General features: G+C 36.0%; 1 protein-coding gene across 1 annotated transcript in view; it reads left to right on the forward strand.

Annotated features, from left to right (window-relative positions):
• CTNNBL1 (catenin beta like 1) overlaps window positions 1-13,899 on the forward strand; it is a 172,676-nt gene that overhangs the window by 85,654 nt on the left and 73,123 nt on the right. Inside the window, exons 8-10 of the mRNA XM_063100663.1 lie at window positions 2,244-2,316; window positions 2,555-2,613; window positions 4,087-4,235. Of these exons, the coding sequence (XP_062956733.1) occupies window positions 2,244-2,316; window positions 2,555-2,613; window positions 4,087-4,235 (281 nt within the window). The remainder of the gene's footprint in view (window positions 1-2,243; window positions 2,317-2,554; window positions 2,614-4,086; window positions 4,236-13,899) is intronic.

Genomic DNA, 13,899 nt, shown 5'->3' on the forward strand with positions numbered 1-13,899 from the left:
TACTACACAACTTCTCAAAACTTAGAATCCGATTGAGGACTGCCCCCCTCATTCCTATTCTGCATTGATTTTCACACAGTTCTTTTTATCACAGCAACTACCAAAACCCAGTCCATGAAGATGTGATGTCATCAAAGAAATGTCCTCAAGCTAGTAGTTAATGCAGTGTTCAACAGATGTCAAATGTCACTATGTCTTCCTTGAAAATTTAAAATATCCTTCAGCGAATTCAATATGGCACCCCCAGTTACCTCAGCACACAGTTTGGGAACTGCAGACTCTGTCACTTAGGGAGTGGCATGCTTATGAGTCAAAGTTAGGTGTGTCTGAGTCTAGATCCATGTCCTTTTTTTCCTTTTTATTTGAATTTGTACTACTTAATAAAATTAACTTTAGTGTAATATATATTTTTTCTTCTTTTCCTACCCTCATTTATTGCTTTTCAGTGTAATATTTTTAAATGCTGTAACAGTGGGCAAGGTTTAGGTGTAATTAACTTCTGTTTGCTGATGTACTTAATCCTTTTTTTGTTTTTTTTTAGAGAGAGGACCAATGTGCCTAATTCTGTATCTTGCATGTAGCAGGTGCCCAATAAATATTTGTTGAAAGGAAGAGACAAACTCTCTCCTAACTTGGAGACAGGAGTTAACAAAATCAAATAAAGGATAAGAGGCGATAGACCCACAGAAAGGCTATTGCTCTAGTGGCCTGGTGTCTTTTTGGCTTCTTTCAGTTAAGTTTCAGTATTGTTTCAAACAATAACCCTAGCCCTCGAAAAGCTGCATACAAATTGGTGTGGCTTAAATCACTTAAAATGTAATAGCAATACTTGGAATTTAAATAATTTGAGTTAGTAATTTTATTAGCAAATCCTTGATTCTGATAGAGATACTCACCCCTTGGTTTTTCACCTTTGTGTTTTGATTATTATAAAAACATTTTTCTTAAAGTGAAACGTACCACATATTGCATTTAAGCCCTGGCTTTTATACCAGATTTCTTGAAACAAGGCCGTAAGCTTGCCTGGGGAGCATACCTTTCAGTCAGCACATGTAAGACCTGGCATTTACAGATCTTTTAACCTAAGATGGGTCATACCTGGTTGGCCTCCTAAAACCCTGTGGGGTGCGGTTAGGCTTGACGAGAAAGACTTTCACAGAAAACTGAAGTAATGCTTGATGTTGCTTGATTAGCCACCACTCTTCCTTCTTAAGTACAAAATCAATGTCCAGACAGAACTGTGAATGGCGCTAAGGTGATGGAAGTGTTAGCTCCACGATAAACATTTCCACTGTCCTTTCCAGGTACAGAAATTATTTGTCATTTCAGAAACCTGGATAGGTAGCAAAGGCTGCTGCTGATTAACAGTCATTGCCTATATGCCTACATTTTAAGAATCATAGGTGCTGTAAAAACATCAGTGAGGCTTGCTGCTCTCTGTGTACCTTTATCCAAGGGGCAATGTTAATGGTGAGATATCTGTCTCACTGCTGAAGCAATGATGTGGATGGCCATGAAAGATAGTCTGTGCAATAGATGTGTCCCCTTTGAAACTCCAAGTAGCAGAGCATGTAGCAGGGAAAGAATTGTGAGCAGTAATTTGGGTGTTAAAATATTAACACATTTTTGCATATTTAATGTGGTTTCCTTTTTAAATAGTAGGCAGATTATGGCATATAAGCAGATAGGTTTATGATTTCAAATTAAATTGTAAGCATAAAAAAATCTAAAAGGAACTACAGTACTTTGTTATAAATACATTCAGCTAATCTAAACAGGGAATTCCTTTCTTTTCAACTTCTGTGATCAATATCAGCTAATTTACAGCCTAATTTTATGATTTTAAGTTGTGAATAAAGCTTCACATGAGTTTTAGTCTTAAAAGTTTAAAACGTCCTGTCTTTCTTCTAGTTCACATTTCAATACGTGCTATGGGCTAGACACACGCGCTCTTTGGACTCAAAATGGTGAATCTGGGAAGGCTTCATTGAGGAGGTGACATTCATACCTGTACATTAGATGTGTGAGAGCCATTGTGTCCATCTGCCATTTATGCATTTACTATATAATGCTTGGGTCTGGTCTCTTGAGAAAAGAGGCAGATTTTTTTAATCTTAACCTGCCTTTTCCCTTTCTAACTATTATTTCTCTTTAACTCAGATCTTAGTACTGGTGAAAAATTTGTCCTGAGGAAGGAAGCAAGACCCCTTGACATTTTTCTCATTTCACGTATTTCCCCACAGGCAAAGATGCCTTTCGATGCCAACAAACTGTATTGCAGTGAAGTGCTGGCCATATTGCTCCAGGACAATGATGGTGAGGCTCCCTCTCAGTATTGATATTCTGTAAGGATAGGAGCTAGGCTTGTTTCAGATCATGACAGCAACCTCTCTTGCCTTTGGCATCCCCTTGCTCTCCCTCTCGCTCTCTGTGCAGCTTTTGTACTCTGTCAAGCTGTATTGATTTTGTTTGCTGATGTATCAGTGTTAGACGGCTGTAAAATCTGACAGTTAGCTTCATTTTTTTCTTCCTCTATTTTTTTTTCTCCTTTTAGAAAACAGGGAATTGCTTGGGGAACTGGATGGAATCGATGTGCTTCTTCAGCAGTTATCCGTGAGTAATTCTTGTGCTTCCTGTGTGCCATGAAGATACATGGCCTGCCTTGAATGGGAGGTGGAGCTGGAAATGTGGGAGGGAATAAGCCATGTGATGCAAGCCATATGGAGCATGCTGGCAGATTTGAGGTTACATTGGAGGTACATAGTTTGCCTCTTTTTCTTAGTCATTTGCTCTTTATGACCAGATATCGCCGTATCTGGTGCGGACTTTCTCCGACTTCTGATGTGATATTGTCCATCCGAAAGAGATGTGCCACTTGCTTAAGTGTATGTTCTTGGACGAAGACTACCAAATTATTTTCATTTGACCCACTGCCAAGATTATTCATCTCCTTTCCTTTCAATCTGACACTAAAACTTAGGATCCAGATAAGCTCAAGGAGAACAATTTTCAATGCAGTGGGCTAGAGGTCACAGAGGAGGATAGGGAAGGATGTGGCACTGAAAAGGCTGGAATGAGAAAGTGGGAACTGCTGTTTGCTCACTGTAAGATGTGTTAATCCAGTTGAAATGTTATTCTGCTGGCATTCTGAAAATACCGTTAAGATTTCTTCTAACAAATCTCATCTGTGTTATTCCAAAAACAGGACTGAAAATAGATCATTTGGATAAAATCTTAAGAGTGTTGGGAGTGTCTAAGATGTCAGTTTGCCTACAGCTTCCTTCTTGGTGCCAGCAGCCTGAGTGGCTTGGCCTCCATCCCAAAAATAGAGCTTTGAAATGTGAAGCTATTTCCAATTCTGGGAAGGTGCTTAGTCCTTTTCCTGTGAGATTATTGATCATCTCATAGTAGACTGTATGGGTATGCATATACTGTTAAGTGGCTTTCCTCTTAACATGCCATGCATCTCTGGCAAAGACAAAACTTCTGCTTTAAACCCTTCCCATGACTCAGAACCCCAACTGCTGTGTGGGGCAGTTCAGTGGTCCTGATTGTTAGGAAACTCCTCCTTATGTTGAGCCAAGATGTGACCCTCTGGATTGTGGCTACTTTTAGAAGGGGAGGAATGTGGTTGGGTTGGGCAAGTGGAGGGCTTTGGGGGTAGCTGGAAAAGTTGTTTGACCTTGAAAATGATTTTGGGGGTGCTCAATTTATTCATTTAACTATATATGTTCTTTATGGAGTTTTCTGTATCTGTTATATTTCACAGTAAACAGTTGTGTCTTTTTGTTTTATTTTCGCTTTTTAAAAAATCTGCTTGCCTAGAACTATCAATCACTCGTGGATCCCGTGGTCACTTGAGTGTTTTGATATTTTGTGTGGACTGATAACCATTTATTTAATACCTGTGAATTGGAAAGCCCAGTTTCTCTAAAACAGAAAGTGATGAGAATTTTGTTTGGAAAACTTCTTTTTCCTCAGTTGTAGGGTTATTGTAACAGATAGGCTTTGGAAATTGTCACATGGTGACTCATGAAAGGACGTTCTCTTAATGGTTCTATGCTTTCTGGTGTCTTTGCTTGACAGGTGTTTAAAAGACACAATCCCAGCACTGCCGAGGAGCAAGAAATGATGGAGAATCTGTTTGATTCACTGTGTTCCTGCCTAATGCTGAGTTCCAATCGTGAGCGCTTTTTGAAGGGCGAGGGTCTTCAGCTGATGAATCTCATGCTCAGGTATGTCCCTAGTCTCCTTGCTCTCCTATCCTTTTTGCCTGACTCTTCACTGTTAGCCCGGATTCACGAATGTGTAGCTATGGCGTTTTATTTCATTGAGTTTCCTAGATATATAGAGCAGTGAAGTCTTCAGGTGTGAGTATGTGTTTGTGTGTGTATATGGTCTTTTCTAAAGTTAGAGTGGATGAATAAAAAATATATTTGGTCTGTTCATGTCCTGTTGTTATGTCATTTGCTAATATAACCACTCCATTGAAGGGCAATTTCTTTTTGCTCCTTCCCTTACTGTGTTGGTTTTAGGGAAATCTAGCCATTAACTTCTAAACTTATCCTATGTTAATTTCTAAACAGCCCAACTTTCTATATGTATCATGTAGACTTATCTATGCCATATGTTTGTCTATATTTTTGTTGACAGCAGAATATCATTAATAATTTTCATTTATACATTCAATAATAAGTTGTGCATGTGCTATATGCCTCGCATAGGAAATATGAAAATGTTCAAGACAGGTATAGAACTTTTGTTTATAGTACCTTCCTTAAATATCTTATTATTTATGCTCTAATTTCTTAAAGTGGGTATCATGTGAATTTCACAGTTATTGCACAAAATTCTAAAGTTGGAAGCAAAAGGAGCAAAAAACTTGTATTCATAATTTTTTAAAGAAATCTGTTTAGAGAAGTGGTGGGGTTTTTTGGGGGGGTAGGGTGGTGACCAGAATGTGGTGTAGGGTTAGGGGATGGTTTTTTAAATTGAGAGACACTGTAGCAGGTTTGCATGGTTGGTAGACTCTAATCATTATGGAATTATTCTTTATGAAATTGAGCCAGAGTCTGCTCTCTTGAAACTTCTGTTCATGTACACTGAAAGCCCTGTTAAGCTAAGATATTTCTTTGAAAACTTTTTTCATAAATTTGATATATATTTATTAAATATCATTTAGAATATCATTATATGGAGCTGCTGTTAAAAATTGATAAGATACTATGTTAAGTGCTAGGCATATGCAGAAATAAATAAGAAAAGATGCTTGCTTCCAGAAGCTACAAAAACAGCTGTGTTAGCCAAACGCAGCCTGTCTTTGGGTGCATATTTTCTTCTAGTCTTTTTTCCTATAATTGTTTTCTTGTTTTTAACAACTTTTTAGGCCTGCTCACACATATAATTTTCCATACGGTTTCTTTTTAAACTTACCATGCTGTTTCCTATGCTGTGACATAATCTTCATTAAGAGTTTTTAATAACTGCATAATGGACTCTAAGGGACTCTTAACTTACTTTGTATTCTTTTATTGTTCATATTGAGGTTATTTCCAGTGTTTTTTTATTATAACAAATTCTACAATGACCATTTTTGTGTTTTAAATGATTTTAGGATTATCAAGGTATATTTTTCTAAAATATCTTCTCTTTAAAAGGCTGTGGAGGGCTGGGGGCATAGTAGGCCTCTGTTTTTCCAGCACATATCAAACCTTGGGTTGATTGAAAGTCCTCCTTGAGGAATTGCTTTTAGAAACAAATTATTTTTTTAAATGCAGAGAGAGGTATGGGAAATTACTCAGAGAACTTCAGTGTTTAGCTGATTTTTGCTAGCTTTACTCTCCTCAGTATTTTGTTTGTATTTTTCCTTTACCCTTCTAATTGCCTGTCCTTTTGTTGATATGGCCCATCTTCTCTCAAGTAAATAGCATATAAAGAAGATGCATTTGGCTTCTTGGGCCTTCTAACCTTAAAACTACACTCTGCAGGGACTCTTCCCTAAGCTTCTTAAAGGTCTGAAATGCCAGTATCTTTGGATGGTTGAGTGCAAATATGAAGTTATGTATTCCTGTAGTTATGGCTTTGCAGTGTGTAGCAGTAGGGAGCTGTATAAATAACCAGAAATACAGATTATTCAAACAGGACTGCTGAATTCTGGGAGGCTAATTAAAAAAGAGTTCCAAAGGACTTAGAAACTGTACCTCTCTAGCATCTCCTAACTTTTCATTTTTGAATGCTGAAGTTGCTGTTCGATTCATTCTTTTGCATTAATTAGCTGTATTAGCAGATTCAGCATTTCCTTTTTTCCCTTTCCCATCTTCTCTGTTCTGTGTTATTTTTCTTTTTCAGACTTCCAAATGGAAAGTTTAATTGGGAGGGAATATTTTTTTCCTACTATATTCACGCTTTCTGATCTTCTAGGAAGAGCTGTCAAGTTGCCCTGTGTCTAGAGGGCTCATTTAAAACTAGGAAGCTATAACACTAGAAGTTCAGAAAAATTTCTATGGTTCCATTGCCCTAAATGCTAATCTTACTTTGATTCAATCATTTATCAAACAGTTATGAAATGCCCACTTGAAGAGGTAGTAGTAAGATGAAGGTGGGAAAATGGGCTTTGGAGTCGAGGTCAATGTGGGTTAGGAACATAGCTCTTTCACTTACTGGCTCTGGATATTTGGTGAATTACTTTAACCTTTCTGACCTTCTGACCCTCCATTTTTTCATCTGAAAAATGGGGATAATGCCAAATTTGCAGGGATTTTGAGGGAATTAAACTACATAAACTGGGACAATTCAGTAGCTATTGAAACATTGATAAGGTACTATGTTAACTTTCCATGTTAAGTGCTAGATTTGTACAGAGATGAAGGCAGGATTCCCACCTTCAAGAAGCTCAAAGGCTAATGAAGGAGGCAGGCATTAAATAACTGTAATATAACTTAATGTAGTAACTATTAAGAGGAACAGTTAATTTTGTATATATATACCCAGTGAATTTTTTGATTTCTGATTAAGGAAAGGTCACAAGATAGTCATTTATGCATACACACAGTCTCTGTTACTTTCTCTCTCTCTCTCTCATACACACGCACACACACACACACACACACACACACGTGCATGTACACATACATATATACATTATCAATTGAATATTTTTATCAACTTTATTGAGGCATAATTTATATACAATAAAATGCACCCATTTTAAGTGTATAGTTTTAATTTTGGCAGATGTATGCACCCTTGTTTCCACTACCACATGTATTTTATTTAATCTAGTATTTTGAAAATTATCATTTCAACATGTAATCAATTTTTAAAAATTATTATTTTGTTCTTTTTTCCACACTAAGTCTTCAAAATCTAGTGTGTATTTTAAATTTACATCCCAATTTGAATGCTAAATTTTCATCAAAGTTGATTTGTGTTTAAATTCCTCAAAATTTACAGTTGAAAAAATAGTTTCTCATGCCCTAGTTTCTCTAAACATATTTAAACTCTTTTCCAATAAGTGAATCAAGTATGAGTTTAAACTTAAATTTAAATTTATTTAATTTAAGCTTAATTCCCCAGTTGCATTAGCCACATTTCAGATGCTCAGTAGCTTCACATGGCTGGTGGCTACTGTATTGGATTATGTGTATATGAGGGGGTCTTCAAAAAGTTCATGGAAGGATTCATATTTTTTTTTTCTTTTAAAGATGATCAGTAAGGGGATCTTAACCCTTGACTTGGTGTTGTCAGCATGACGCTATTGCAAGTGAGCTAACCGGCCATCCCTATATAGGGATCCGAACCCATGGCCTTGGTGTTATCAGCACCATACTCTTCCAAGTTAGCCATGGGCCGGCCTGTAAGGATTCATATTATATTTTAATTCATGAACTTTTTCATGAACTGTTTGAAGTACCCTTATACAAATCAATTTTACCACCCCCAAAAGTTCCTTTCATCTTTTTGCAGTCAGTTCCTATTCATCCATAGCCCCAGGCAACCACTGTCATTCTAGAATTCTATATAAATGGAATCAAATAGTATGTTTTTTCTCTAGCTTATTTCAGTCAGCAGACTGCTTTTGAAATTCATTCATTTTGCATATATCAAATGAATATTTCTTTTTCATACTTAGTAGTATTCTGTCTCTACATTCTAGTATATAAGTTTGTGTATTCACCTCGTATGAACTTTAGGGTTGTTTCCAGTTTTTTGCCATGTGAATAAAGCTGCTGAAAGTCTTTGGATAAACATATATTTTCACTTCTCTTTGATAAATACCTAGGAGTAGAATGACTGGGTCATATTGTAAATGTATACTTACTGTTAGTGGCTACCAAGCTGTTTTCCAAAGTGATTGTATCATTTTATATTCCCACCAGCAAGGTATGAGAACTCCACTTGGCCCACATCCTTGTCAACACTTCGTATTGTCAGAATTTAATTTTAGCTGTTCAAGTGGGTGTGTATTGTGTTTTTAATTTGCATTTGCCTGGTGACTAATGATGTTAAGCATTTTTTCACATGCATAATGGCCTTTCTTACATCTTTTATTACAGTCTTTGTTCAACTCTTTTTATCTATTTTTTATTTGGGTTATCTGCTTATTGAGTTTAAGTGTTCTTTATTCTAGATCCAGGTCTTTGTCAGATATATATTTTGGAAATATTTTCTTCCTAGTCTTAGGTTTGCCTTTTCATTTTTTAGCAGTGTCTTTTAAAGAACAAAAGTTTTACTTTAATGAAGTCCAATTTTTAAAGTTTTTCTTTTATGAACTGTGCTTTGGCATTATATATAAACTATGTTTGCCTAACCCGAGGTCTTAAAGAGTTTCTTTTATGTTTTTTTTTAAGAAGTTTTCAGTATTAGGTTTTATATTTATAGGCTTGGGGTCTATATCAAGTTAAGTTTTTGTATGGTGCAAATTATGAAATAAGGTTCTTGTTTTTATTTATTTACTTATTTTTGCAAATAGATGTCTAATTATGACACAATTTATTGGAAAGACTATCCATGTTTCATGAAATTGCCTTTAAACTGTTGTCATAAATCAATTTATTATATGTTTGTGGCTTTATTTTTGTGCTTTTTGTTTTGTTCTATTGATCTATTCTAGTTTTTTAGTTCGTTTGTCTTTCCATGTAAAATTTAAAATCAGCCTGTTGATATCTACAAAAATCTTCCTGGGACTTTGATTGGGATTGCATTGAACCTATAGATCCTTTTAGGGAGAATGGACATCTTTGTAATAGTGCATCTTCTAATCCATGAACATGGTATATCTCTCCATTTATTTAGGTCTTTGACTTCTTTCATCAGTGTTCTTATTTTTTTAAGGACAATTTTATATTTTATATTTTCCTAGATATTTTTCTATTTCATACACTTCCAAGTTTTATTAATAAAAATTGTCCTTGTATTCTTATAATTCTTTTCCATTACCTCCTTTTTGTTTTCTGTACTTTATGTCCCTTTTATAATTTCAAATGTTTTGTGTTTAAATTTCTCTGCTTTTTTCTCAGGCAGACTTGTTAGAAATATTGGAATTTGGGGGGTGGGGTGGGGAGGGCATCTTTTTGTAGAGAACCAGCACTTGATCCTATAAAGTATAGTTGACAAATAAAAATTACATATATTCATGGTCTACTACACTTATATTTTGGCTTAACATTTTCTATATTTGTGTACTTTTGCCTTCTCAGGCATTTTTTTTTCCTGTTTTTAATTTCTTTTTTCTACTTTATTTCTTGTGTTGCCCTTTGTCCAAATTTCTAAGTTAAATGCTTAATGCTTTTAAAAATAGTTCTCTTATTTTAAAGTAAAAACACTTAAGATTAAAAATTTTCTCGTAATATTGCTTAGCTTTATCACGTATTTCTAGGTGGTTAAGTCTCGTTTTCTTATTACATTAACAGAAAATAATGGCTGTAAAATATTTACTTTTCTGAATTTGAGATTTTATTTGTGGCCTTGTACATGGCTAGTTTTTATAAATATTCTATGTACTTTTGTACTTGTGTTTCTAGGGCATAAAGTGCTATAATTATCTCCTAAATGAATTCTGTAAATGTATTCAGCTCTTCTCTGTCCTTTTTTGTAGTTGTTGACTAATTTGTTTAGTCTCTCACTATAATTGTGGATTTTTCCCCCCATTTCTTCTTGAATTTTGTGCTTGTTATATTCTAATTGGCTCATTCAACAAGTAAGTGTAATTTTATCTTAATCTTGGCTTGTATATTTTATCAAAGTTAAATAGCCCTCATCATTGCATATAATGAACTTGTCTTGAATTCTTTTGTAATTTTGTATATATCTGTTTTATCCCTTTCTGTCATTTTATCTTTAGCTTTTTATGTCATTTAGTGTTACGTGTGACTGTTGTTAAAAACATGTAACCGTGTTTTGTTTTGTTTTAGTCTGATGTGAGAGTGTGTCTTTAAGTAGATGAATTTGCCATTTTTAAAAAATTGTAATGATTTATGTTTAACCCTTTCCCTGTCTGTTTTATTCTTTCCTTAATGGTTTTATTTTGCTTTTCTTTGTCTTTTTTGTCTTTTTTGTTATTTTTCTTCTTCTGTGGAGATTTGGAAATTATTGTTTCTTTTCTATTAGTGATTACCTTTACTTTTTAAAAAAAATGCACTCTGAATATTTGAAATGGCATCAAGTCCCTTCAGGATCTGGCCTCTACCTAATTCTCTTATGCTATTGCTTCTCATTTTCCCCTTCCCACACATTTACCTTCTACTCTCTAAACGAAACTATTTTAGGTCTCATAACACATTTTATTATTTTTTCTGGATGACTTACCCTTGATGTTTAGGCTTAAACTTCTCTAAGCAACCTTCTGCCCTTATGTCACTTCCCCCACCATGTCCTCACCCACTCACCCGAAATCTTGAGAGGTGGGTTCTAGAATCCTGTGCCTGCCTCTGTCAGAGCACTTACTACCCAGTATGGCAAATATCTGTTTGTCTGTGCCTCTGACTGTACCTAATACTCTTGAGAGCGGAGACCAGGTCTTCTTCCTCTTTTTATCTACAGTGCCTAGTGACAGATACACATTTGGCTTTGAGCAAATATTTTCTAAATGAATGAGAAAAATCTGAGAAGTATTTTTGCTGTTTAGAATCGTTGGCTCATAGAATTTCCGGTATTCCGTAGATAGACCCAAAGAGAGAGGAGTGACTTAAGAAAACCGTGTAGCTGAGAACCCACTCTCTTGCCTGAACATATTCAGTCCTTTTTTTCCCTGTCAAATTTTTTAGTGCATAAAGAGCACAAAATGGACTGTAGAGTGGTTACGATCCTGACTGTCAAGGCTCAGGGGAGGCTAGGATAGGAGTCAGTTCTACTCCTGGGCTCACTGCCCTGTTTGCCCTGCACACATGCCGGGCTCCAGAGCAGAAGCCAATGCAGGTGTCCACACTTTGGTTTATTCTCCTTCAGGACACTTGAACCTCTCAGCTCTCCTATCTCGTCCTAGGCATTTCAGGGTTAGGGCTTAGGTGTTCATTTCTACCTTTCTACTCAAAGATCAAAGAAGTCCTTCATGCAGATTTGTAGTCTTTCAACTTTTGTTTCTGGGGACTGTCTTTAGAGCACTAGTACCTCCTTGCCCTTACCTCAGAGGCATTTCCCCTCTAGTGTATCCTGTTACCCAGGTGTTGGTTTAGTTGTCAGGTGACTTTTTTCATTCCTGTGTTCAGTGTCTGGATTTCACAGTGCTTGGCAGAATCAATAAGAAAAAACACTTTTTTTTTTTTTTCCTCTCTCTCTACCAAAGGACAGATGAAGACATCTTGGAAAAGAAGAAAAGATGGTTGAGTTGATGTTTAAGTTGGAACTCATGCTGTGAAAAAAAGCAGTAGATGGCCATCCTAGAGTATAGGAACCAAAAAAAAAGATAGTTTCTGATTTGGTCACATTAGCTTTTTGGTAAAGATGAGGTGAGGGTGGAAGGTGCAGCACCTCTCGGGCAGTGTAGAACTGTACAAACCAAAAGCAAGAGAGAACAGAGTCCCCAATGTGGAAAATACCGCTCCTTTGCTTATTCAGTAGTTCAGCCTCATTCTTTTGGGTTGATAGCCAAGAGTTAAGATGCACAGAGGATGTTTGGATGGTCTTTGGCGAGCAGCAGTTAAGATATGAACATGAACCAAGCTGTGTTTTTATAGTTAGGGATGGTTGAGAGGAAAATAAAATTCAAGAAAGTCACAATTTTTGTGCAGTTTAACAAAGCGATCAGATTTGAAGGTCCAATCCACAGAAATAAAACTAAATTATACTTACTGGGGGTGGCCCTTTTAGAATTTAGCAAGAAATGAGGATGGAGCTATAATAATGCTGTCATTGCCCCTGGATGGAGACTGGTTCGCCGTTTCCGTGTTCTTGGTTATAGATGTTTCTCTCTGGTAAAAGATTCCATTATATAAAAATATAAAATTCCAGTATATCAGGGTTAATTATAGCCTGTACTTCAAATCATTTGCTTCTTATACCACAACGCACTTTTTAACAGTATGTCCTGTATCAAAATATTTCCGTGTTCTTTAAGAAACAACAGAGCCAGCGGGAGACAGAAGAATTACATTGTCAGTTTCCTTGAAAATGTTGACATGAGCGTTATTACTTCTGTTGTAAAACCTTGTTCCAGTTAGAAAGGGAAGACACCACCATGATCCCAAGGGATATGTACAAATGCAACTTTGGGTTGTGTAGCAGAAATGCAGTGAACCCACCTTGGTTATTAACTATAAAGGCATTTAAAAAAAGAGAAGGATACACAGTCACATCCATTCCAGAAACCCCAATTTTTTGTGTGTGCTGAGGTTTTTCAGTAAGGTTTTCCTTAATCTGAAGAAAAGTGTCTCTGACCAAGAAAACAAATAAAATGGAGACAGTATACTATCTGCAGAGTAAGTCTTTGCAAGCCCAGTTCTGGACTGTGAGTTTGTGGCAAACCTTGTAGGTAGATAGGCCAGCCTGGGGAACTTTGGATTTTTATTCTCTTGTTTGTTTGTTTGTTTTTTTACCTTGTTTTACATTGATTTTGTTCCTAATGAACATCTGAAGGTCCAAACTAGATTGCATTTTTATTCTTGTGGTCCTTTATAGTTTTTCAAAAACTAGTTTTTTATTCTAACCTCCAGTCTCCCAATATTCAATTATCAAAGGAAAATAATAATGAAAATCTTTTACGAGTCAGCTGTAGTTCTGGATGGGGCTATATACAGTTTGTGTTCCAAGCTGTACACACAGATCTTGCTTGTTTGTTCAACAGCAGCCTTCCCTTTCCCCTAAGCCAAATATTACTGTTCTGTCTTAGATGATAGGAATAGTTTGCACTTGTTCTTTAGGAACCAGGAAAATGCTCAAAAACACAAAGTAATTCTTCTAACAGCTCCCCACGCTGGTGTTACCTCTTCATAAATGGGAAAATGCTGTGGCGGAGAAGGCAGATAAACTGAATCAAATTCCCTGGCAAGAAATGGTATAGGACCTGTCTGAGCCCTTCCATCAAATGTGATAACTATTCATTGTTCCTGTGTATATATGCGGACCATTATACCCTCACTGCAAGCATGACAGTGAACATATTTATCACACCCAAATGTTTCCTTGTGCCCCTTTGTAATCCAGAATTCCTCTTCCCCTTCCTCAGCATCTCCAGGCAACCATTTATTTGCTTTTGTTCATTATTAGTTTGCGTTTTCTAGACTTTTATATAAGTGGAATCATACAGTATGTTTTTTTGTCTGTCCTGTTTTACTCACTATAATTATTTTGAGATTCATCCATGTTGTGTATCAATAGTTTGTTCCTTTTTCTTTGATGAGTAGTATTCCATTGTATGGATATATCACAATTCATTTATTCACTTGTCGATGGGCATCTGAGTTT

The sequence above is a fragment of the Cynocephalus volans genome, chromosome 1 (assembly GCF_027409185.1).
Source record: "Cynocephalus volans isolate mCynVol1 chromosome 1, mCynVol1.pri, whole genome shotgun sequence".
Taxonomy (NCBI): Eukaryota; Metazoa; Chordata; class Mammalia; order Dermoptera; family Cynocephalidae; genus Cynocephalus; species Cynocephalus volans.